Source organism: Macrotis lagotis, chromosome 3 (assembly GCF_037893015.1).
Source record: "Macrotis lagotis isolate mMagLag1 chromosome 3, bilby.v1.9.chrom.fasta, whole genome shotgun sequence".
Taxonomy (NCBI): Eukaryota; Metazoa; Chordata; class Mammalia; order Peramelemorphia; family Peramelidae; genus Macrotis; species Macrotis lagotis.
This window is the reverse complement of record NC_133660.1, coordinates 241075034-241098261: the sequence shown is the minus strand read 5'-3', so window position 1 is coordinate 241098261 and position 23228 is coordinate 241075034. Positions and strand designations below refer to the sequence as shown.

The window sequence follows — 23228 nt, the reverse complement described above, 5'->3', positions numbered from 1 at the left end:
GTCAGGAATTATTTTTAATGTTTAAAGAGTTTTATAATACTCTAAAAATTTTTCTAATCTACATTTAAGAAATTGTATTCTTAATAATATAATATTGGAATAATATTATTGGAAAAGTACACAATGGCAAGCAGTGATATAACCCTAACTTTAGACACTATGTAATGACAACTCATGCTGATTCAAAACTCTAAATTCTAGTTTCAAACTTCATAAGACAATGGGAAATCACTTACCTCTAACTAGAGTTCTTTGAAGGTAGTATCCTCCTTAGAACCCCTATCTTGGGTAGTTTCGCCTGCTGCAATTTCCCTCAGGAGATACTAGCAAAGTCTAATAAGTTTTAGGTTCCTTTCCGCAAGCCCTATTAGCGCATGTGTGTAGACCTGCTTACATACTGCTTCATAGCTGTGATCTCAAATTCCCAATGAACCTACCTATCACGGCTGTCATTACCACTACACCACCATCACCACCACAACCACCACCACCACCATCATCATCATCCTCATCATCTGTGGATCAATGGAGGATACTACCTTCTGAGAATTCCACTTAGAAACAGGCGATTTTTTTTCCCTTCTCTAAAAGCAAGTATCCTCCATAATCTTTCCACTGTTGGTGTCAACAGAGCAAAAAGAATTATCTACCAAAGAAGGCAAATAAGTAGGAAGCATTTGGTAAAACCAAAAGACTTAGTGTCCAATTATCTTCAACATAAAGTCCAATTGTGTAAATATCCAAAATAACAATAAAATGGCTTTACCAAATCTTATCTAATGCCAATAAAACTAAAATAAAAGTGAACATGAAAAAATGCTTCATAAAAATTTTGTGGGAAAACTAATTGTTTGCTCTGGACATTTTGGAATTATCTTCCATACTGTGGCAGGAAAATAACTAGGAAAATAATGACAATATAGTTCTTCAGCAAAAATATGTAATAGATTTTTTTTAGTACTTTACCTCTCTTTGAAATGGCTAAAAGTCAAAGTTAGCCACAAAAAGAAACACAAATATCAACTAATGCAAGAGTTTCAAAGAAAAGTTTGTAGTACACCCAAATATTGCCTTTTACTTGTAAATGAAATTAGGGGAAAGTCTTTTCTCAATCACTTACTCTAGAATAATAGTTCCTAACTTCCTACTAATTCACATCCTGGCATCCACAGCTAGGAATCAGCAAACTGGAATTAACTGTGGAAATTCTGCAGCCTTGTACCCTACTTAACTGGTAAAATGGACTATTTTTTTTTTACAAGGCAATGGGATCAAGTGGCTTGCCCAAGGCCACACAGCTAGGTAATTATTAAATGTTTGAGGGCACATTTGAACTCAGGTCCTCCTGACTCCAAGACCAGTGCTCTATCCACTGTGCCACCTAGCTGCCCCTAAAATGGCCTATTCTAAGGGAAGGGCCAGGGCATAGTACTGGAGGGTGCCTGGTAGCCTGCCAGATTCATCATCTGTGAAAGATAGCAATCTTACACTCACATCATAACCACCCATGGGGCAAAGAAGCCTCAGACTACTTCCTTTACAGAAGATCTGAGGGTTCACAGCCTGGTAATCTGTCACAAATGATTACTCTGATGCCTATTGTTTTTTTTATCACAAATTCTGGTAATTAAATCACATACATTTTCTTTCTGCCATCTTTGGTCTATAGCCTGTATTCTCCCATTGAAGAAATTTATAATCCCATTAGGGTTATTTATTTGACTTTTCTGTGCCCCTCAGCAACCAGAGAACCAGATACTTATAAAACTATTTGCCCTTCATTTTCGAAGAGGACCACAGCATCAGGGAGGTGATGCCATGACAAGCACACGAATTGGATTTGAATGAAGAGGTGCTGTGTTGGACATCAGCCTCACTTTCTCCTCTAGAGTCATCTGAGTCTAGTGGCCAGATCTGAATCAGGAGGACTGGAGCTGGCCCTGAATTTGAGGCAACCAGGGTTAAGTGACTTGTTCAAGGTCACACAGCTAGTACTTGGCAAGTATCTGAAGTTCGATTCAAACTCCCATCCTCCTGACTCCAAGGCCACTGCGTCACCTAGTTGTCCTAAGTAGAAATGTAGTCAGTGAATAATAATGTCATAGAAGTCCTTAAGATATTAGTCTTATTTCAGCAATTACGGTTTGCTTTTTTGCATATATTTTACTTGGAAATTCAGATTTGTGCTTTCAAATCACACCTTTTTTAAGACAAATTATTTCAAATCTGTTGCTAGTCAATTTAAGTGAAAGGGTAAATCCTATAATAATAAATCTAAAGTAAAACTGAACTAAGGATAAACCATATGTTTAGCTTTCTTTTCTAACTGAGTATAATTTTACTAGAACTGTTTTAAGGTAAATTTACTAAATTTTTAAAAAATATATTCTTTAATAAGCATATACATTTCAGGATAATCCCCAAATTAAAGTTGCTCTTGTAACCTGGAACAACAGAAACTTATTTACAGAGCTGAATTCCAATGGTAAGCTGTCTAATAACAAATATAGATAATGCTTTTGACACAAAATATTTGCCAGGGCTAATTTTCTCAGTGGGCTTCGAAACAGTTACTATCAGTACAAATGTGGAACAACAGGAAGAAGTAAAATACTCAAATCTTCTTTCAGTAGTTCTTATCTTCTTAATTCCTGTCCACCTATTCCCAGCCCCCCTTCCCCAACTTAACTCTTATTCCATCACTTCTATTCCTTTAATTTTGAAGGTAGTAAAAACCAGTGGTTAGGAAAAATGAAGTAGCTAGCTACTAGGGACAGATAGAGGAATTAGATCTAGAATTCCCAAATTAGAAAATTAACACCTGATTATCAAGTTAATGAGAACTTTTCCTTTAAGAAAGTCAAGTTAAGTTATATGATTAATTTTCCATTTATGTACATGCATAACCTGTGGTTTTTGTTTAAATTAAGTTTTAAAAAGAAAGAATATATTTTCTAAAAATTTAGTCAGTCTCTACAAGCAAAAAATGTACAATTTTCAATTGTCTTAAGTCCCATTCCCCACCTCCTCCTGCAAACTACCTTTCAGCATAGAAAGGACTCATCAAAAAAGACCTTCTACTAAGTTATATCTTATCTCCTATCAGAAACAACCAAACTATTAGCCATGAGGCAGTACATTGGCATTTCTCTTCCTTTATAAACATGCACTATTAGGACTCACTGAAGGGTCAAAAATCTTTTAGATCTTGCTAGCTTAACTGCAGAATGACTAACAACCCAAGAGGGAGTATCTAGGATGATACTTACCTTAACATAAATTATACCACTGTGCTACTATGCATTCTGTGTATGGATACACAAGCAGTCAGCTGAAAGGTACACACCACACTAGCAAATGCCTGGCTGGAACCATACGGTCGGATGACCAATGGAATGTCAAGATATGTGTCGATTCTCCAGCCCTCATAACCACATTCCAGACACCTCACGTAGTCCTTCAGCTTCCCTTGATACAGTTCATTTATAAGATCAGCCTAAAAGAAGAATATTTTTATCTTTAAAAATGTTCACTGAAAATTAATTATAACAACACCTGCTATCAGAGGAACATTGACAAATTCTATAAAGTGCTGCCAAGAAAAACTCAATTTTGTTATTAAAAAGTAAAGTCCTGGAAAGCTTCAAAACTTTATCATTTATCCAAAATCCTATGGTATACAGCTAAACTTATCTATATTTATTATCAGTATGAAATGCATAGTGTTTCAGTGTCAATATGAAATAAGTTCACTGTTAAATCAGTTTACCAAGTTTTATATATATATGTGTGTGTGTGTTTATATAAAAACTTATTAAAATTAATTTAAATAAGATTTGTATCTACAATATTTGAATAGTACATATACAAATTATTTTCCATCACAATTAAAAGGCATGCCATGATTATACCAACAGAGAATGGAGTCATAACAATGCTAAAAACTGAAGTGTTTTCATTTTTAAATACTTGATACTATCTACCTCTCCCCCTCCAAACTTATTTTATAAAAACCATACCACTTACTTCAAGGTACAAGCAAAGATTAAAATATTAAAATATTCCATGATAAACCAATATACATGTAAGGCAATTATAAAGAACAGAATTATAGAATTTTCTAGTTTTAAAAAACCACTGAAATACTCTATAAAAATTTCCTTCAAGTACTCATTTAAAAAAGAAAATCATTTTCCTCAAGAGTTATTTGTCCACAGGTGTGTCTTTATGCCTTTTGACCAAATTCACTCTACACCGAATCTCAGAACAACTTTGGGGAAAGGATTTGAAGAATCCTTTGGGGAAGCTCTTTCTAGTTTCCCCTGCGCTGGTTTCCTCTCCCAATAGGAATGGCCTGTGATTCTTAATTGAAATGATGGTACTAGGAAAGGAAGGAAGTGTTAAGGAAATTTGAGATATACCAATTAACTTTTCCCTTAATTTCTCAAGCAAATTTCTTCAGCATGTACGCAGATAAACAAATACAAGACAATGAACATACACTAAAAAACTGGGAGGACAAGAGAAGGTTTTATCCATTTATGTATCAAATGGTACCTGAGGTGAGCTTATCATATTTTATTTGGGTAGTTGTAAGGAAAGCAGTTTTCCAACTTTAATGTACTATGTAAGTGCAAGCTATAAACTCATTTACTTTAAGAGAAAGGTACAAATATGTCCAAGGACTCTTAGTGCCTTGTTAGGAATGCTAAGTAAATACTCTCCCATAGCCCATCCAATAGTATCTAAAGTCTCAGGGGTCCTCCCCATGTAAATATATTCAGTTAGCATCTACTTCTTGACAAGAAGGACCTACACTGCCTGCTCTTGCTGATATCTAAGATCCCTTATAACCAGGCTTTGCGAACAATTAACAATTTGAATTAAATTTGTTCTGCTTGCTTCTGGAGGGTAAAACTACAAGAGAGACAGGGTAGATTTTGGTTCGATGTTAGGCAAAACTTAAAAGTAGAATGAGCTGCCTAAGGAACATGTGGATTCCCTCTTGAGAAGTAACAGGAATGCCAGGCTGGAGGTCTGCAAGAGGTTAGATGACCAGTTCTCAGCAATGCTACAGAGGAAAATCCTGTTTTATTTGTTGGATTAGATTATGTCTTAAATTCCCTTCTTACTCTGAGATTCTATGAAATTTTCTATTTCAGCCAAGCCTATTGTCCTGCTCCTTAAGTATGCAATATTAAATCCAGAATAGAAACCTATGGTCATTGTTTCATTTCCCATACTTGTCCCAGATTTATGTTCTGTCCCCAGACTGGTGTGCCTTTTCTCCTCTTATTAAATTAGGATCAAGTTTGGACTATGTCTTTTATGAGGTTTGGCCCAACCAAACACTGACTGATATTCCTCTTCTCTAAAACTTCTAGCAATTATTTGGCATATAACTGTACACTGTCTATTATTAATAAATGTATTTTATACACACACATCACATATACATAGGTGTTCATAGGTAAATGAAATCTACTTAAAACTCCTATCCGACAGTTCATATATTAGTTTGGGTTTTTTTGGTATTCCCATGAAGTGCCCTGGCATTTATTTATATTTATCTTCTTCATTCTAATCATAATGCATACTAAGATGCTGCTGACTACAAAACAAGTTTATGTGTGGTACAAAGCAAGTAAAAACAGAAAAACCTGGAAATACTTGTCCAAACTGATGCAGAAGTGAAGTGAGCATCAGAAGAACATTATACACACTAACAGCAACATGGGGTGATGATCAACCATGACAGACTTGTTCATTTCTTCATAAAATAATCAAAGACTTGTGATGGAGAATACCTTATCCAGAGAAGGATCGATGGAATTTAAGTGCAGAACAAAACTTACTAACTTCAAGTTTTTTAAAAAGTTGTCTGATGAATTGTGTTGTTTTTTCTTTTTTTCCCCCTCTTTCCATTTGGATATGATTCTTCTTACACAATATGATTAATATGGATCTATGTTCAGGATAGGTATAGCTATAAAGTCTATATGACATTACTTTCTCTCAGGGAGGAGGGAAGGAGAAAAATGTAATAAAAACAAAAAGATTGATGAAAACCACCACTGCATATAGCTGGAAAAATAAAGAAATGGAAAAATGTTTTAAAAAAAATAAATTTCTGACTTTGTAAAAATAGATAAAATAGAAAAATTAATACCTTATGGAATGTTAAAAAAAAAAATAAAGTGCTTTCCTTACAACCCTGTGAAGTAAGAAATAAAATATTACTGGCCCGATTTTACAGAAAAAAAAAAAAACAAACCTGAGGCTTAGAGATTAAATGATTTGCCCTGAGTCAAACAGATAAGTGTCAGAGCTCCTTACACTGTGACATAATGTCTCCCCTCAAATGTGCCAAATCCACTCTTTCTACATACCGAATGTAAAATAAAGGCTTTTAGACTAAATAACAACTAAGGTTGCACCTCTTCCACTCTAGAACTCTAAAATTCCAGATCAGAACTCAATCCTGATTGAAGCTGGGCCTGGAAGGCACTCACTCACTTGTTAAAGTGACTCTTTTTTTCTTTGACACACAACCTAAGTTCCATCTTCTATCTGTCATCAATCAGGTAATCAATCTGTAGGGAGCAGCAAAATACTAAGCACTGGAGGACACAAGGAAGGGACAAGACAGCCCTTGCTCATAGTCACATAGGGTAGACATTTGGACTCAAGAGGAGGAAGGGCCTCAGCATGAAAGGGGATCTGGAAAGGGAAGGAGGGTTTACTCCACCCCACCCCCCAGCACCCTCTCCCTAAAGACCTTGGTGCCCAAGCATCAGGCACACAGCAGGGACTTTATAATGCTCGTGGATGGACCAGAGCCTGCTGAATATTACAGACTACAGGATTGTTATGAAATATTCAAAATAGCAAACTTACAAATCAATGAATAAATGAAAGCTCCAACTGATGTTTTTAAATGATAAAAATTAAGTGATGTAACCAGCATTCTTGAATTTAAGAAGGCAGTTACCTGCTCTGTCTGCTTCCACTTCTGCTCCAATGCATCAAACATGACTCTACAGAGTTCTTGGACATCATGTTGTTGCCAAGCTGTCAAAAAAAGAAACTTAAGTTTATTAAAAAAAGCATTATAAGTTTACATATAAATTGATATATTTTACAAATAGAAGCCATGACTAAACAAGTATAACAAATGCTTGGGTAGATGACACTGGGGGATGGGGGTAGGGTGGTACATTTCTGAACTGACAGAGCACAGAAAACTAAAACACATTTCAAGCGGATTTGTGATTCCCCCATGTGAGTATTCACTTCACTCATGCAGATTACCATATCAAGACTGTCTCCATGATTAAGGGCCTTCTGCTAAGGTGCTTCTCCAATCTCCAATCTAATAGCTCCCAGACTACCAGAGTCCATGTTAAAGCCTTTCTAGCCTTAACAGGATTTGCTAGGATCGGCTGGCATATTCTTTAAGAACTCTGGGTCACCACCATGTCATAGTGAGGCACTAGAGCAGGGATGGGGAACATCTGGCCCACAAAATCATTTGGTCTGGTTCTGTTACAGCAACCACAGGCAGCATTTGAAATTCAATAAATCTAGTAGCTTTTAGGGTATTAAAACCAAATATCCGACTAAAAATAGCAGGCTAATTTTTAAGTTGATAATTTTGTATGGCCCATGAATGATGTTAAAAAAAGGTTTCCCCACCCCGTACTACAGAAAGACTCCAGTGAAAGACTAAGACAAATATAATTAGTCAAAATTTGAATATAAAGCATTGTATATTTCCAAGTGCTATTAGTAAGGCTAAGTCAAGCATCTATTATCTTTTTCTATAATACAGACTGTAGAGGCAGCTAGATGGTGTAGCAGATAGAGAACCAACACAGGAGTCAGGAAAAACCGAGTTCAAATTTGGCCTGAGTCACTTGATACTTATTAGTTGAGTGACCTTGGTTAAGTTACTTAATCCCATTGCTCCACCAAAAAAACCAAACCAAACAACAAAAAAACAAACAAATAATACTGACTATAATTTATAACAATGAAGTACAATTACCCTCACTACTATCCCATCCAAAGCTCCTTGTAACATCAGTTGTTTCAATTGCTCTCTTCTTGCTGGTTTGTAATAAAACAAAAAGTCTCTGAAGCTGGTATGGAATGCTTGTCACAGGATCTTCTTCAGATTCCTCAAATTCCCACCTATAACAATGAGATAGTTGAATAATATGAATATTTTAAAACTATTCAACAAGCACAAAGTACTAATATCAATAAAACTTAAAAATTAGTTTGAGAATTTTATGTTCTCACATACTCATAAGTTCTCAATAAAATTTGAATGCCAGATCCCAAAATTCCTAATGTAAGGAAGATCTCCATTTGCAATCCCTAGTGCTGTGAAGATTCAATATACCTCAAAATGAATTTTCCCCCACTATTTCATTAAAAAGCACCAATATTATTTGAGCTCTCTAGGCCAGAAACTTTGGCATCATCTGTTATTCTGCCCATTCTTTCATCCTTTAAAATATCTGACCTATGACTTCTATGAAGCAACCATCTTATAGTACATACTCAAAAGCCCACCCCCCTTTGAAAAAAGATAGCAATTTGAACATATTCTAAATATTCATACTCTAAGTACTCATTTTAATGTATCTAAATATACTTTAGTCTTTTAGAGAAAAAGAATTTGAGTTTTTATCCCTCCCACTAAGCTAACGTCTTTACCTTCTTATCTTTTAATCAATATTCTACAGCTTTGTTGGAACACCATGGTTAAGTACTATTGCTGTTTTTTCAAAATGATTAATGCATCCTTTCCTTTTAATTTACAAGACCACCACTTCAGCGGAAGCTTTCATCACCTCATATCTGAAATATTATAATAGCTTCCTAACTAGCCTAACCCTTTCCATGCTCTCTCCTCCTTAAAACAAAAGCTTATATTACTACAGATTTTTCCTTGTCATGTCACTTAACTGTTTGTGAGAAAAAAAATTAATCTTTAATAGATCCCCATTGCCCCAAAGGAAATTGTATTCTATGCCAACCCTCAATCTTCTGCTACTCTATAAAACCCACACACAAATAAATATTTAAGTGTTTACTAAAAGCAATGTGATAGGTATCAAGATAGATGAAATCATGACTACACAGTCCCTGCCTTCAGGAAGTTTACAGGATATTAGATGGTAAAAATGCTAACAAAAAAAGCTGTTTTCGAAAGTCATATAATAAATACGGTGATCCCCACAATCACAGTTGACCAGGAGGATCAGGAAAGGCTTCATGAAGGAAGCAGTATTTGGGCCAAGATTCAAAAGATTGGAAAAAATTCAAGAGGCCAAAGAGAAAGAAGGTTGGTCATGTAAAAGGGATAATGGTGTCAAATTCAAATAATAACAGATACCTTCAAGTGACATGTTTCTTAGAAAACTACAAATCATAATATATTTAAATTTATTTTGCTTGAACATCTGAAGTTCCTTCTATCACTTTCTGCTCCAACCTCTTTAGTATGATGGTTGAGGTCTCATAGCTATGAGGATCAAATGAGAGCTCATATGTCTTCAAGGAACAGTTGTTAGTTTGTCTGTTATTTGGATCATATAGTAATATGAGATTAGTTTGGAGAGACAGGGTGGGATTGAGTTATGGAGGACCCTAAATGCAAGGCAGAGAGATACAAATTACTAGGAAACAAAGAACAAGAATTTCTGAGTAAAGAACAGAGTAAATTTTGGAGTAAAGGCAAAAGAAAACAAGAACTTTTGAGTACAAATCTATCCCTAAGAACAACATTATCCTGGCAACAGTATGAAATACAGCACAGAATGCAGAAAATTAAGGATGACCTGCATGAAGCTGACAGCTTGATAATGAGGGACTGACTGTCCTTGGATAGTATCCAAAAGAATACAGAGAAAAGGGAGAGTTAAAGAGATAATTCAGAAAAAGAACAGAATTTAGAAACTGAATTGCTAAGAAAGGCAAGGGAGAAGGGGAAGTCATAGATAAGCCTGTGGTTTTGAACATGAGTGACTAAATGAAGGATTGGGCTTCAATACTACCGGAAATAAAAAAACTGGGCTTTAGCCAAGGTGATATCCAAACTCCATCCCCCACCCCTCAAAAACATTATGCTCATTTTACTTCTTCAACTTTATAATTTCCTTTGTTAGGGATGACCTCTCTTCTCTGGTTTTCCAAACACTTTCAGTGGATAAAGCACTGAACCTGAAGTCAGGAATACTCAAGTTCAAATCTGTCTTCAGAAGTCACTCAGTAGCTGGGTAAGTCACTTAACCTCTGCCTCAGTTTCCTTATCTGTACAAATGGGGATAATAGCAAACACCTTCCTTGGCTGTTCTGAGGATCAAAAGAGATAACGATATTTATGAAGTGTTACAAACCTTACAGTGATATATATACAAATGCTAGCTATTCTTATCATCACTACTGCTGTTAAATGAACTGTGAAAGCCAGCAAGTTAGTTTGGATTACTTTTATCTTACAGTTACAACTAAGCTACATGACTACAGATATATTGTTTTATTCTTTTTTCATCTCTACCACAATAACTAGTGTGAATATTCATAATAGGGTACATAATAAATGTATAATAAATGGAAGATATGAATGCAAACTATCTTCTTTTAAAACATCTTACTAGCCAAAAGAGAAAAATGTACATTTAAATTTCCATTCCTGGATATTCTTATTTTTAAAAAATTGATAAATTCTATTTAGATAATAGAACCTCCTGAACTATCTTTCAAATTAATTTCTCCCCAAATTAGTTGGCCTTTAACTCTGACAGTATGGCACTGGCATAGTCCAAGTTTTTAAACAAAGTCTTTTGTCTATGATGATTTCATTTACATTGTTATAATCAACTCTCTACTGTAAGCTGCAGAAAAGGACTCAAACTGAAATGATAGAAGGCATTTCTTTGATCCCAGAGTTTCTAATACCAATGAAATCAAAAGTCCAGTCTATCCCTATTAATTAATTTCGCTTATAAGTGCCAACTTTGGTTAGGGCACAAAGCACTATGTTAGGGTACAAGCAAAAAAGTATAAAGATTGAAATAGTATACACTCTCAGGTAGCTTATACACTAACAGAGAGTAAGAATATAGATATGGATAAAAAGAATAAGTATAAAGAGAATATAAAAGAGTTAAGGTTGGTTGGGGAAGAAGACCACTAGCAACAATGCAGAATAGGGTTGGGGAACCTTTTTTCTGCCAAAGGCCATTTGGATATATAACATCATTCACAGGCTTTAATTGGTCAAATATTTAATTAATTCAACCCAAATTCCTACATTTATTGAATTTCAAGTCCTGCCACTGGTTGCTGTTGGCAGCACCAGATTGCATGACCATGGGCTGGATGCTATCTTATAAAGTGGAAGGGAGGAGGTATTGCATTTGTTCTAGAAACAGAGTAAGTCCAAGAAGAAGGCACCAAGATGAGATGAAGAAAATGTTGCTCTGAAGACTAGAGAGAGGATCATTTTAGCAGAATCAGAATGTGCAAGAGAGCCTGTAATGTCCAATAAGGTTGGAGATAAAATGGGGGGAGGGTTATAAAGGGCTTTAAAAGATAAACAATTTGTAGTTGGTCCAAGAGTCAGGAAAAAAATCACTTTGGCAGCTCTGTAGATGATGGATTCAGGTGGAGATGAGGGAAGGAGACCAATGACAATAATAAAAACAAGAGGAGATGAGAGGCTGTACTAAGATGGTGACTTTATAAACAGAAAGAAAGAGTCAGATGTCAGAGATCTGAGGGACATAGAAATGGCAGGATTTTGTGACTAGATATAGGGGGATGAAAGAGCATGAGGAGTCAAAGAAAACAGAGCCTATGAACCTGGGAAATTAGAAGGATGTTGATTGCTTTCAACAGAAATGGGGGAAAATAATCCATTCTGTTTTGCATTTTTTGCTGGAGTCTCAGCACCATCCAAATGGAAATGACCAAGAGTCAGTTAGTAATATAGGACTGAAGATCAGGGATTAGAATGGAGTCAGATTTATATAATTAAGACACTGACATAAAGATAATTAAAGTCAAGGAAGTTGATAGGATATCAAGTGTAAAGAGAGGAAAGATTAGGAGTACATAAACAGAATCTTAAAGATTGCCTATAGTTAGGGATAAGAATAAGATTATGAATCAGGAGACTAAGAAAGAATAGACAAGGTAACTTAGGAGAAAGAAGCATCATAAAGATCCATAAAAGAGATAGTATCCAAGAAGGGAATTTCAAAAGTGCCAAATGCAGCAGATGGACTAGGAAGGATAAGGTCTTGAAAAAAAAATCAACAAATTTGGCTATTAAGAAATACATGAAATGGCAAATGAAGTCAGCAACTTCAGTCAAATGATGAAGTTGAAACAGAGATAGCAAAGGGCAGAAGAGGGACAGGAAAAGGAAATCTTTAAGTACATATATCTTTTTCTAGGAGCTTAGAAAAGGAGGAATATCAAGAATGGCAGTTTGAGAAAATGATAATCTAGTGAAGACATTTTAAAGGATAGGCAAAGCTTGGGGAAATTCCTAATAATTGTGAATAGTTTTTCTAGAGATATTTCTTATGAGAAGTGGAGTTAATTATGCCTGGTTTTATGGGGGAAAAAATACAGAATATGAACTTAGAAGTGATAAATTGGAATACAAATATTTACATTACAAAAGGATATTGCTTTAAATTAGTCATAGCTGGGTTTCTACAAAAAGTAAGTGTCTTAGTGTCAATGTCTGAGAGACAAAGATCACTAGGCTTGAAATTTTCAGAAGAAAAAAACCCCACCACCTAAATTAGCTAGCAAACACAATAATTCAGAAAGACTCAACTACTAGCCTCCTAGTAATTACTTTGTAATTGACTAGGTAACTGCCCTGATGTCCTTCTAGTAGAATTAGTCAAATAAGGGATAAAAAGGAAGAAAAAGAGGGAATAAGTTTTTATATAGAGCTCACTACTTAAAGTTACTATCCTAAGCACTTTTACAATATCTCATTTGATCATTCTACCAATCCTATGTGATATTAATTTTAAAGTTGAGGAAATAGAGGCAAAGAGAAGTTAAATGACTTGCTCAAGGTCACAAAATAAATGTCTGAGACTATGTTTGAACTCAGGTCTTCCTGACCCCAGGTCTAGTATTCTAGCCAGTGAGTCACTCAACTGTCTTGTATTTTAAGCTAAAGTCGGTTAATAGGGCAGCTAGGTGGCACAGTGGCTAGGGCACCAGCCCCAGAGTCAGGAGGACCTGAAATCAAATCAGGTCTCAAATACCTAATACTTACTTAGCTGTATGACCTTGGGCTAGTCACTTAATCCCATTGCCTTAAAAAAATAAATACAAGTAAAGCCAGTTAATAATATAATTAAATTCATGTAACCTATTACTGAAAACTGCTATCTCCTGTGTAAAGATATTACAATATACTTTCACTCTATGTATACTCCCTCTCCTGAGACAGATCAGATGCAGATAAGATGCAGATGCTGCAAAAAAAAACTCATCATCAAGAAAGTAACTCTTTGATGATAAGGTACTTTAGACTGGTACTCAGACATATACACAGAGCTTCACTGGTTATCACCTTTAAGAACTTAGTTATTTCCAAACTATGATGTGAAACTTCTGTCAGAGTAAGAGTTCTATAGAGGACACCATATACCAGTTAAAATTGAAAACTTGACTTTTCAAACTATGTTCAATTAGAAGTCATTTGAAGATGACACAGGGAAGGAGAAATTATTTAATAAACTCAGATTCTCTCAAAATGTAGTTTTCACATTTAACTTATTATGTAGTAACGTATTGTTAGAAATTGATTAATACTGTGTTCATATAGATTTAAATTACACTTTAGTTAAATGTAAACATTTCTAAATTTGTTCCATAAAAAGAAAACTAACTTTTGAGATTTCCCCATTCAGTTACTTCTCTCTAATCTTTTAGACTTGATCTCTTACACAGCATCTAGTAAAGCAAATCTGAGAAAAATCCAATTTTTAGTGATAAATGAAAGGGAGCATGCGTTAAGTTGAAAAATACTTAGGCTCAAATCCCAGGCTACTTATTTTTATTATCATGAACACATAATCTACTTAACCCATTAAGGTTCTACTTTTTCCACATTCACCAAAATGTAAACAGCATTATCTACACACCTATTTTTTCAGAGTTGCTCAGAAGAAAGCATTTTACATAAGCCTTAAAGCAATATAGAGGTATGAGTTATTTAAAAAGCAGGGAAGTAAATTCAATTTAGTTGCCAGTTTTATAGCAATTACTTTTTAAAATTATGTTAAGTACTTACTTATACAATGCATTCCTGAATTCAGGAGTCATGAAAAGTGTTTGCAAAAGGCTGTTCAAATAGCAAGTCATTGCTTGATTTACTAATCCCACATATCCTTTAAAAATAAAACAAGCATATAACATAATTCAACATTTAAAAAAAGGAAAATCAGTAAGGAGGACAACACATTTAATATTTGTAAACAGTAACTATTAGAACAAAAATAAAACAAAGGCATTAATATTACTTAATTTGTAACTATAACAATTACAATGGATCTTATTCAGGTAGCAATTTTACCATAGCGCCTATAAAAATCTCATCCCTGATGGAAAACTCCCCCGAAGTATGTAAGATGGCTTCATGTTATAAGTTAAGAGCATATAAAATGATATATATTTTTATATATCTTAAAGGGATATAAAAAAGGTTTCAATAATAATGAAGTTTGAACTGCTTTACAATTCTGAAAACAACTCTCTAAAAATTCAAATTTTAAAGATACTATAAAGAGTAAAAAAAATTCATTTGTAACGGTTTGTCAGCAAGCACAATCCTGTCTTTTCTAAATATATATTACTGAGTCAATTAAGCAAAAGTTACATAATTTCTCTGAGCTTCAGTTTCTTCAACTACAAATTAGATAGTTTGAAAGAGACAGTCCCTAAAGTTCCTTCTGGTTTTAATGAATTTTATAAAAATAGAGTTTATAAGAAGAGTTTCAAAAAAAACAGTGAGTAAAATTGGAATCACTGATATGAGTAAAAAGTCTACTAAGGTGACAACGTTGTAAAAATAATAGCCATTTGGATGTATATGGTCTGATGTTTTTACTTTAAAATCACAAGTCAGAAACAAAAAACTTTAACCCAGAATACTAGGATGGGATGGGATAAAGGGGAAAAGGAAGTATCTTAAAGAGACGAACAGAGGAATGCCCCAGATGAAATACATGAGAGAGAGAGAGAGAGAGAGAGAGAGAGAGAAGTTAGATTCAACAAAAGTTATTAGAGTTCTTTCTTATCAAATTATTTAAGAATCCTAAACTCCGGGGGTTGGCTATGTGGTACCGTGGTTAGAGCACCAGCCCTGGAGTCACCAGTACCTGAGTTCAAATCCGGCCTCAGACACTTAATAATTACCTAGCTGTGTGGCCTTGGGCAAGCCACTTAACCCCATTGCCTTGCAAAAACCTAAAAAATAAAATAAAAAATAAAAAAAACTGAAAAAAAATCCTAACAGCCCCATATTGAGGAAACTTCAATATATGAGCTGATCTGTTTCTTTATCTTAAATGACAGATCACTATGTAGAATGTTTCATTGTGGATTTTGTTTTAATGAGGAAAAAGAGAATTCTTTCAAAGAATAATTCTGTTTCAAGTGATCATTGATATCAAATCTCATTAGTTTTTTTTTTGCAAGGCAATGGGGTTAAGTGGCTTGCCCAAGGCTACACAGCTAGGTAATTATTAAGTGTCTGAGGCCGGATTTGAACTCAGGTCCTCCTGACTCCAGGGCCGGTGCTCTATCCACTGTGCCACCTAGCCGCCCCCAAATGTCATTAGATTTTAAGAATTGTTTCATAAAATGCATCAACAGGATATGTATGAAAAATAACTCAGAAGTCTAGAAAATTCTTCACATCAATTATTAATCAGAGTAAAGGTAAAACAGTAAAAAAAAACACAACAAAACAGTAACTGTCACTACAAATTATTTTTAAATTTCGATGTCTTCACAAAGGTATATTTTGCTTAAAGTTAGATTCACAAATTAGTCAATTCCTGAATAAAAGAACCCAAATAACATTAACAGACTAGGCAGAAAAATATGTAGGAAAAAAATCAAATACAAAAGAGAAAGGAATTTTTTTAAAGTGAAATTATTCACTTGACTATGATTGGATTAAATTGCAAAAGTTTAAGTTCAGTAAAGGTCCTATAATCTTCAAAATAGAAAATAGCAATTCTTCCAAATGCATTCCAATATTAGTGGCAGTCAAAGAAATTCCTTTCCAACCAAACACGAGTAAGATAAATTACAACAGGAATGTCTTCTTTTAAAAAGTGGTCAATATTTTTGAATCCAGATAATTTCAGGGAGGGGAAGAAGGAGTGGGAGGACAGAATAATGTAGTAGAAAAAGCAATGGACTAGGAATTATAGTCCCAAGGGAACAACTTTTTTGGCCAAAGGAATCTTTCCAAGTTGTATGCTGCAAATAGAGCTCAGACTCAGAACTCAATGTTTGCTTGTTCTCCCAAGTTCTTGCCTTCTCAAATGCTCCAAGCACAGTGTGAGTACCTACTGAGTGTACCACATTTATTCCTCTTCCCTTTTCTCAACTATAACATCATTCATCAATGTCTGCTCTGTCCTCAGATATTTGTATTCTATTCACCTTCATCCTCTTTCCCTCCTATACCAAATTTCATTACCAATTTGGACTATATTTCAAGGTAACAATTAGTTAATGTGAAAATTTCTTTCTAATAAAGAAGGCCACAGGAATTTCCAAAGAATATTTTTTTCTAGTCACTGGCTTGATGTACTATTTTAATGCAAGTCTCTGTAGACAAATCATTATTTGAATTTCATACTGTATTACATTAACTTATATTCAGCATAAAGTTGGTACAAGTTTTTTCTGTCAAATATTCTGGAATGTAATTTTTAGAAGAGTTGCATTTTATTATTACTAAACAAAATCTATCATGGACAAGATGAAAAGTCTTTGGATTTCAATTTCTTCATCTCTAAAAGGAATATATTAAATTAGATAATATCTAAGTTCACTTCAAGCTCTAAACTTATTATCTGATAAAAAGGAGTTAATATGAACATCTTACCTGTTTCTGATTTATTTAGGATAGAAGAATATGAGTAACTTTGACTGACATAATCACTGGTAGAGCCTACAGAACCTTCTCTCGGGAGAGGGCCTATAAACCTATCTGGCACAGTGTCATCTGCTGCACTGGTGTCCTCCTAAAAGTCCAAATAATAAACATTTAATGAATAAATTTAATTGAGGCAATTTTTTTAAAAAATCACTTAAATCTATAAAAGTAGCTACATAAAATACAAGCATTTTATATTTTAAAGTAGGTAAATATTTAAATATTAAATGTAGGTCAAATCTATGATACATTTAAATTCTATTTCCCAAGTTATATTATATTATTATAGTACATAATGAATATGAAAATACTTTGATATTCATTTCATAGTCTCAGGAGCACTGAGATCACACAGTAGATATAAGTGATCCTGACTTCTTGAAGGCTAGACCCACTGAACAGATCCTACCAAGATACAATGGTATCAAATATAAATCAAGCGATGGACTCGGAGTTAAGTCTAGAAAGGTTCACTGTCAACTTGGTTGCAGTTATTTTGACCAAAAAAAAAAAAAATCAATGAAGATTACCAACAAAGCTAAAGAGGAAATTTGAACTACATTAAGAGAAGCACTAGGGGTGGTTAGGTGGCACAGTGGATAGAGCATGGGCCCTGAAATCAGGAGTACCTGGGTTCAAATCTGGCCTCAGACACTTAATAATTACCTAGCTATGTGGCCTTGGGCAAGCCACTTAACCCCATCTGCCTTGCAAAAAAACCCTTAAAATTAAAAAAAAATAGAGAAGTGCTAACATGAACATTACATATCTCTTAAATATTGAAATATAAAGGGTTGTAAGTTCATGCTTTTATGATACATTGTTGGTCATAGGTATGATTTTTTTTTTAGGATCCCAGGATCAAATATTTAAAAGTAGGCACTTTAGTGATCATACAATCCAATGGTCTAATTTTATAGTTGAGGAAACAGGCTCAGTAACTGGCACAAGGTCACAAAGGTGGAAGACTAGGAGAGCCAGCATTCAATTCCAGTTCCTCTGGTTCAAAATTTAGCATTCTCTATAACATACCATGTTGCTTCTACTAGGAAAATTTATTTGGACAGGAAAAGAAATTCTCAATTGTAACACTTCTCAATTATATATCAGCTATAATTATATATAATTATAATTCATTCAAATCATATTTATGATGCAATTTCTGAGGCAAAAAAAAATGTGGCCAAAAGAAGATATTAGTTCAAAAGGCTGTTTTTTTAAGGGATTGTTAATCTTACCTTCAACTTACCCAAAACAACCTATAACAAGCCAAAATCAAAACAGAGAGAAGCATCCAAATATTTATACAAATCACTTAATGGATTTCTGGGAACTTAGCTGGATATCTAAGCAATAAGGGAGTGAGACATGTAGGTTACAGTAAACCGTAGCCTTACCGATACTATCTGAGGCTGTTCACCATCTTTATCTGTCAGATGGAGAAAGTTCTTCTTCCCAGCTTCAAAGTTAGTATCAAGAAGAGATTTTTCACTGGTGTGATCCAAAGGAGCCTTAAAGAACATAAAATAAAAATCCAAAATTATCAAAAAAAAATTTCAAGTATAGCAAAAAATCATTATGACTACCATATAAATTGACTAGATCTGAAAGGCTTTTTTGAAACTCAATCAGTAAGAGTCTTTCAATTCAGGCTTGACATTAATTATCCATGCACCCACACAGAGAGATGATTAGGTACCCTTGACTTCAGGGGTCAGCAACTATCTTAAGCAAAAGAAAGAAATTGGATTAGATGATTTCTAATTTCTGATTCTAATTTCTAAAGTTCTTCTAACTTTAAAAAAATAGTGAGAAAAATGCTAAAAATTTTCTTGTCCAAGGAAAGAAAATCTGTAATTATTCTTCTGCTTTCCAAAACATATACAAGTGAGTATTTATCTGAACTCCTTGAAAAGGAACAAAACCTAATTTTGTACAACTGAGAGCACAAAAAAATTTATAAAATCTGAATACATTATTTTCTATGTAAGAAATTAATTTCTAAGTGAGAAATTAAATTGCCATATAAATATTAAACTATAGATCATGAAATGTGTTAATATGGTTTAAAATAAGCAGCACTTAGCTTTCTTTAATTCCTGCTTTTTGGGAGGATGGATGGGAATAAATTTCTGAAGATACATAAAGATTAGGTGGGCAGTTTTCCAAAAGTCATACACCTGAGATTCATCATCAATTAACCTGGCAACAACAGTAAACAATGTCTGGGTATATAGAACCAGATGATCTGGATTCAAGATACAGTTTGGTGCTGGACTTGGAGTCAAGACAAATCTGGGCTCAAAAACTATTCCAAATACTTCTTAGTGTAAAGCACCACAGTATTATTAGAATCCTGAATATCATTTAGTAGTTCTGTGTCCAGGGCAAAGACATGTCATCTAAGCAACTCAGTTCTCTCATTTAAAATGAAAGGATTAAGACTTGAAAATCTCACTCAACTTTCATACTTTGTGATTACATAATAACTGTATTATCTACCTCAGAAGATTATGATAAAGATCAAATGAGATAATGTATATAAAAGACTTTTTTTTTAATTTTATTTTTTATTTAAGGCAATGGGGTAAATCACTTGCCCAAGGTCACACAACTAAGTAATTATTAAATGTCTGAGGCTGGATATGAACTCAGGTTCTCCTGACTCAGGAGCCACTCTATCCACTGAGCCACCTAGCTGCCCCGTAAAAGACTCTTGAGCACCAAATAAATGAGAGCTTTCCTTTCCTTCTCTTCCCTACACTCTTTATACTCTCAACTACCATGGTCACTAGAAGAGATCTTATAGAAAGGTGGTAATTCCTTTCAAGCTAGCCAACTTTTACATCTGAGTTCAAATTGAACTCCCTTATATCCCTGGGGTACTAGAAAAGCATGATTGTTTACTGAGTCCCAGGTTCACCCCTTCATTCTCAAGTCAATATTGTTCCCTCAGAAGTTACCTTGAAAGGCCTGACTCCCCTGGCCTCTTCTAGACTATTCTCAGAGGACCTCTCATTTTAATCCTCTCCCTGTGATAGTCTTGTTCATTTCTATCCTTCTCGCTTTGCTTTTGGTACTCTTCCAAGTTGATTCTCTCAATCCCTATATTCTCAGTATGCTCATTTTTGGTTCTATCTACTTTTGAACTCAGTTGCTCTAAAATGTTCCAAACTCAAAACCTCCCCCCTCACCAACCTTAGGCTACCTGAATTGCTGAGAGCTCATGTAGCTATATCAGAACTGTAAACTTAATCAATGCTAACTGTGGATTCTCTTTAAATATTCATAACAGATTATGTACTTCAAGCATGACAGGAAAATAGAGACCACACAAATGGAGGACTGTAACTATAAATAAGATTGGAAGGTCTCATGACCCTTAGAGAACTATGCATCTTCTTTAATAGCATGCCCTTTGAGTAAATCGTTAACAGTTTCTGATTGTGAGCCATTTGCTGGTGCCAAGGACTTTGGTGCCAAAGAAGGGGTTACCAGGTATCTTCTCCCAAGGGAGCTTCCTGGAATGAATTTGGGAGGGGTTAATGTTGGGGAGGATACACACAAGGGTAAAAGGGGAAACCAGAGATCCCAGACTCTTGGGTTTACTCACTGGTCGGAAATATGTGTTTAGCACCTAAGCTATCCTTTAAAGAGAGCTAAGATTTCTAAGAAAAGGAGGTGATAAATCCTGATGTGCAGAGACAGCATAGTTTAATAGAATGAACATTGGACCAGGAGCCTGAAGACTAAGGTTAGAGTCCCATCTCTATCTCTCACTTAGCTGTATGACAAATAGCTTAACCTTGCTGAGTTTGAGCTAGCTTATCTTTGAAGTAAGGGTAACAGTATTTATAGTACCCACTTCACAGGCTGTCGTTGGAAAAGTGCTTTGTAAAATGAGATAGGTGAGCCATTGTAATTATTAATTGCAGTAGAAGGTAGGAGGTAGAAAGGACAGAAACTGAGGGAGCTGACACTAGTCAGTTCCCAGCTTTAGCCAACTAAGAGGTAGGCTAACTGGGGCTTTCAATGGGGTAAAGGGTTAGTCCAGCTGCTCTGGGTTATCTGAGAGCTAGTCAACAATAATGTGTAAAGGAATTGCTGAGAGACCAAATGAAATTCGAAAGCATGAATGTGTAGTTTAATGATTTGCTCCTGTAATTTTCTACTGCCTGAGAACAGAAGAAGAAATTGGCCCAGCACTGAGAACTGATATGACAGGCATGGCAGAAGAGGTCCTACAGAGAACCTTATGGAAATAACAGTAGGAGGGTGGACAGTGGGGGAGGGAAGAGGGAGAGTATCTAGAATGGGAACAGTAAATAAGAGTAAATAAGAAATAGTCAAGGGAAGAGTTCATGAGAAGGACAGGAGGAAAACACAGTAGGTATGAGGAAATTTTATTCTATCATTCTATCAAATTTTATTCTATCATTCATTTTGATGATGAGACTATTCTGTCTGAGTTAGTTTTAAAGCTGATTTATATTTCATAAAGTATATTGAACTTGAGCTTCAGTTTTTTGTTAACTCAGAGATATGGAAACCTTTTGTAAAATCTAGAATCAAATTAGGTATAAAAACACTCCAATTATGAAAACATTTTAATTTACAAGTTTGAATGTTAAAATATAGTCATAATAATTTTAGCAACCTGAAATCATTTGAGTTAGAGGGTATTACCATGTCAGTAGCACTGATTCCATTTCCCCACACCAAATCAAAGGTTCCATTTATATAACCCACTTTGCTGGCCACATCTTCAAATAGTTTCCTCAATGGAGTAGAAGCTGGTAAATTTAAAGTGATTCGTTCATTGACTGTCTTTGAATTAGTAGTATCTTGTATTATACATAAAACTCTAGGTTCTTCAGCAGCATTTTCTATCTGAAATTGAAAGAATCAAAATAATTATTTGTTTTTTAAAGGGAAGAAGTATAAACCCATGTAAATTTACTAAATAATAATTTTATAGAAACTAAGGAAATACATTAATCACCCCTTTTGGGCCCAAACTATTCAAGTACTATTATTATTACTACTAGTATTAAAAATGGTTACACTTTAAATAAAAACTATTACAAATGGTACAAATGTTTGCTTAAAAAAAGATATGGGCATATTTCAGAATGATTACAAGGATATACTCACCTTTTTAAGTCTGAGTAGACACAATATATGAACAAATTCTTAAGAATGAAAATCCATGAAGAAGGTACAGAATAAAGTAAAACTTACAAGTTGAGGATCTGGCATATTTGATAATATGCAAAATCTCTATGGCATAATAAAGTAAAAATGCAAAGAAGCTCAATTCTGTGACAAGTAAGTAGGAGAAGTATTAGTCTCCCCCCAACCCCCTTTTTTTCTTTTTGCAGCTGAGTAACTGGAAGTCTATTAGTTTAAATGGCTTTGTCCATGATCAAACAACTATCAGAAGAGCAGAATTCAGATAATTCATAATTCAGTAGTGTTTCCATAACACCATTTTGCTTTCATTACAGGTTTAAAAATTATTGACTTAGTGGGTAGTCCTGGAAATCTAAGTATTTAAAGCATTTTCAAAGGAAGTGCTTCTATAGGAAAATGGACTTAAGAGTTCCAAATAGTTTAAAGACTGAGAAGGAAAAAAATTCATCCTACTAAGCTGGGGACTACTTACTTGTACATTAACTTTTAAAAAGTACCAAGATAAAGTGTAACAAATGTTCAGATTATTAGTGAGGTTAAGAAAAAAAAAATAAACTTTTGGAGTTATAATTTGAACTTCCATTTACCCACAGCTTTCACCCAAACTTTTTTGGGAAAGTAAAGCACCTTAAAGAAACAAATCTTTCACCTACTCTGAACTTTATTGGTACTCAGAAACAATGACTATTAAAGTTTTCCATTTGCATGTCGTTTCCCTGCCAATATATAAATAACTGGCAGTGTCTTTTCTACTTATTCTGGTTCTCCTGTAGTGCTTCAACATTAGACAAATAGTACACTACTTTTA

General features: G+C 34.5%; 1 protein-coding gene across 3 annotated transcripts in view; it reads right to left on the bottom strand.

Moving 5' to 3' along the window:
* Positions 1-23228, bottom strand: part of USP47 (ubiquitin specific peptidase 47) — a 104228-nt gene that overhangs the window by 43915 nt on the left and 37085 nt on the right. For all 3 annotated transcript variants that reach the window (XM_074230322.1, XM_074230321.1, XM_074230320.1), the window contains 7 exons: positions 21914-22117; positions 18625-18738; positions 17177-17315; positions 14345-14441; positions 8048-8193; positions 6992-7071; positions 3347-3496 (listed from right to left, as the gene is read on the bottom strand). In XM_074230322.1, coding sequence (XP_074086423.1) covers positions 3347-3496; positions 6992-7071; positions 8048-8193; positions 14345-14441; positions 17177-17315; positions 18625-18738; positions 21914-22117 — 930 coding nt within the window. The remainder of the gene's footprint in view (positions 1-3346; positions 3497-6991; positions 7072-8047; positions 8194-14344; positions 14442-17176; positions 17316-18624; positions 18739-21913; positions 22118-23228) is intronic.